Raw genomic sequence first — 2500 nt, 5'->3', positions numbered from 1 at the left:
ATATAGAACAAGACAGAGACAGAGACAGATCATGTTTATCCAGTTTATAAATCCATGAGGGCACCATAAGGCCTAAGGGGATAGAGGGAGAGGGAGAGAGAGAGAGAGAGAGAGAGAGAGAGAGAGAGAAATGGAGAGGGAGAGAGAGGAATGGAGAGGGAGAGAGAGAAAGGGAGAGGGAAGAGAGAGAGAGGGAGAGGGAAGAGAGAGGTATTTCAAAACAAACTGGTTTTACTATGATGACAGAGATAGAGGGAGAGAAAGGGAAATTACATTAGAGATGTGAGGGAGAGTGAAGGAAAGAAGATAGAAAGAGAGAGGAAGGGAGGAGAGAGAGAGAGAGAGACATAGTTGAGTGGGGGAAAGATCAGGGTAGAGACAGCAAGGGAGAGACCAACAAAACAACATAGAACTTAGAGACAGAGAGGGAAGATGGAGGAGAGAGGAGGGGAAGGGGTGGGCTGTGAAAGGAGAAAGGGAGTGGGTGGAGATGGGAGGAGAGGGAGAAGTGGGGGGGGGATGGAGAGAGAGAAGTGTGTGTGTGGGGGGGGGGGGGGGGGGGCGGTGGTAGAGAGGAAAAAATGTTTTTTCTCAGCAGTCCTCTGAGGAATAAATACGATTCGATTTTCCTCCTGTTAAACAGCTCCCTAAAAGACCCTGCTGGTGTGTGAGTGTGTGTCCGTCCGTCCGTGTGTGTGTGTGTGTGTGTGAGTGTGTGTGTGTGTGCTTTCTTGCCTTACATGTCCTAGACTCTCATTTTCCCAATACTAGCATACAGCTCAGTCCAGTGTCTACGTATGTGTGTGTGTGTGTGTGTGTGTGTGTTTATTTACTTGTGTGTGTGTGTGTGTGTGTACGTGTGCTTTATTTAGACTGGATTCAATTACAAAAATGGCCATTGTGTGCAAAGTGTGGCTTTTTCCCTTTTTCTTATAAGTTGTCTATGTTAGGCACTCTAAAATTGGCAGTGCAGGATGTTTTTACACACACACACACACACACACACACACACACACACACACACACACACACACACACACACACACACACACACACACACACACACACACAGACACAGACACAGTTTCAGCTCATGTGTCTGCCAGGCCTCCAATCATGTGTTGTGTTGTGTGTGTCTCTTGTCTGTGCAGAAAAGCGTGAAGGAGGGCATTCTGCTGAAACAGACCAGCTCCTTCCAGAGATGGAAGAGGAGGTACTTCAAGCTCAGAGGAAGGACCCTATACTACGCCAAAGACTCCAAGGTGCTGTGTGTGTGTGTGTGTCTGTGTGTGTGTGTTTGTGTGTGTGTGTGTGTGTGTGTGTGTGTGTGTGTGTGTGTGTGTGTGTGTGTGTGTGTGTGTGTGTGTGTGTGTGTGTGTGTCTGCGTGTGTCTGCGTGTCATATCTGATGTGAGTTTTATGTGAGTGACGTTAGTCTGTGCGTGTGTGTGTGGGTGAGTAATATCTGAGGTGTGTGTGTGTGTGTGTAATATCTGAGGAGTGTGTGTGTGTGTGTGTGTGTGTGTTTATGAGGAGGAAGTGATAAGGTGGTGTACATGTCTAGTCCTGTTTGAGTTGAGCTGCTGTAAGCAGAAGCTGTTAAAATATGAAACTTCATTTAACAACATTTATTGAGGTGATGGAAATATAACAAATGTCCAAATATAAGGTATAATACCCTTAGATTGCATATGAATAGAATATTATACTGATCATTTATGAACTCTGAAACAGAGTTGGGCCGAAGTGAAGTGAAGATCAAATTGCCAAAAGACTCACTTCATTATTTTCTCTTCCTTACCTCCCAAGGGCTGGTTTGAAATGACACACACACACACACACACACACACACACACACACACCATCCCTTGCCAGTTCTCACCTAATGATTGGTTTATAAGAGTTTACAGACCACAGGCAATTTACAGGCCAGACTGACCAGAGCTGTACCTTTGAGAGTGTTAGTTGGGTCACACTGACCAGAGCTGTACCACTGAGAGTGTTAGTTGGGTCACACTGACCAGAGCTGTACCACTGAGAGTGTTAGGTTTGTGTTAACTCTGATGGGTGTGCACCTGTTTGTATGTGTCTCTGTGGCTGTGTGTGTGTGTGTGTGTGTGTGTGTGTGTGTGTGTGTGTGTGTGTGTGTGTGTGTGTGTGTGTGTGTGTGTTTAATGTGTGTGTGTGTTTATGAGGAGGAAGTGATGAGGTGGTGGACATGTCTAGTCCTGTTTGAGTTGAGCTGCTGTAAGCAGAAGCTAAATATGAAACTATATTTAACAACATTTATTGAGGTGAAGGAAATATAACAAATGTCCAAATATAAGGTATAATACCCTTAGATTGCATATGAATAGAATATTATACTGATCATTTATGAACTCTGAAACAGAGTTGGGCCGAAGTGAAGTGAAGATCAAATTGCCAAAAGACTCACTTCATTATTTTCTCTTCCATACCTCCCAAGGGCTGGTTTGAAATGACACACACACACACACACA

The 2500-nt window shown here is 44.8% G+C and overlaps 1 protein-coding gene across 1 annotated transcript in view; it reads left to right on the top strand.

The window, feature by feature from the left end:
• The window catches only part of LOC308382214 (diacylglycerol kinase eta), a gene marked incomplete at both ends in the record, with an annotated part of 106148 nt that overhangs the window by 74107 nt on the left and 29541 nt on the right, over positions 1-2500 (top strand). The window contains one exon of the mRNA XM_080859907.1: positions 1152-1262. Coding sequence (XP_080716033.1) covers positions 1152-1262 — 111 coding nt within the window. The remainder of the gene's footprint in view (positions 1-1151; positions 1263-2500) is intronic.

The sequence above is a fragment of the Sprattus sprattus genome (genome assembly GCF_963457725.1).
Source record: "Sprattus sprattus genome assembly, chromosome: 21".
NCBI lineage: Eukaryota > Metazoa > Chordata > Actinopteri > Clupeiformes > Clupeidae > Sprattus > Sprattus sprattus.
This window is presented reverse-complemented; position numbering and strand designations above follow the sequence as displayed.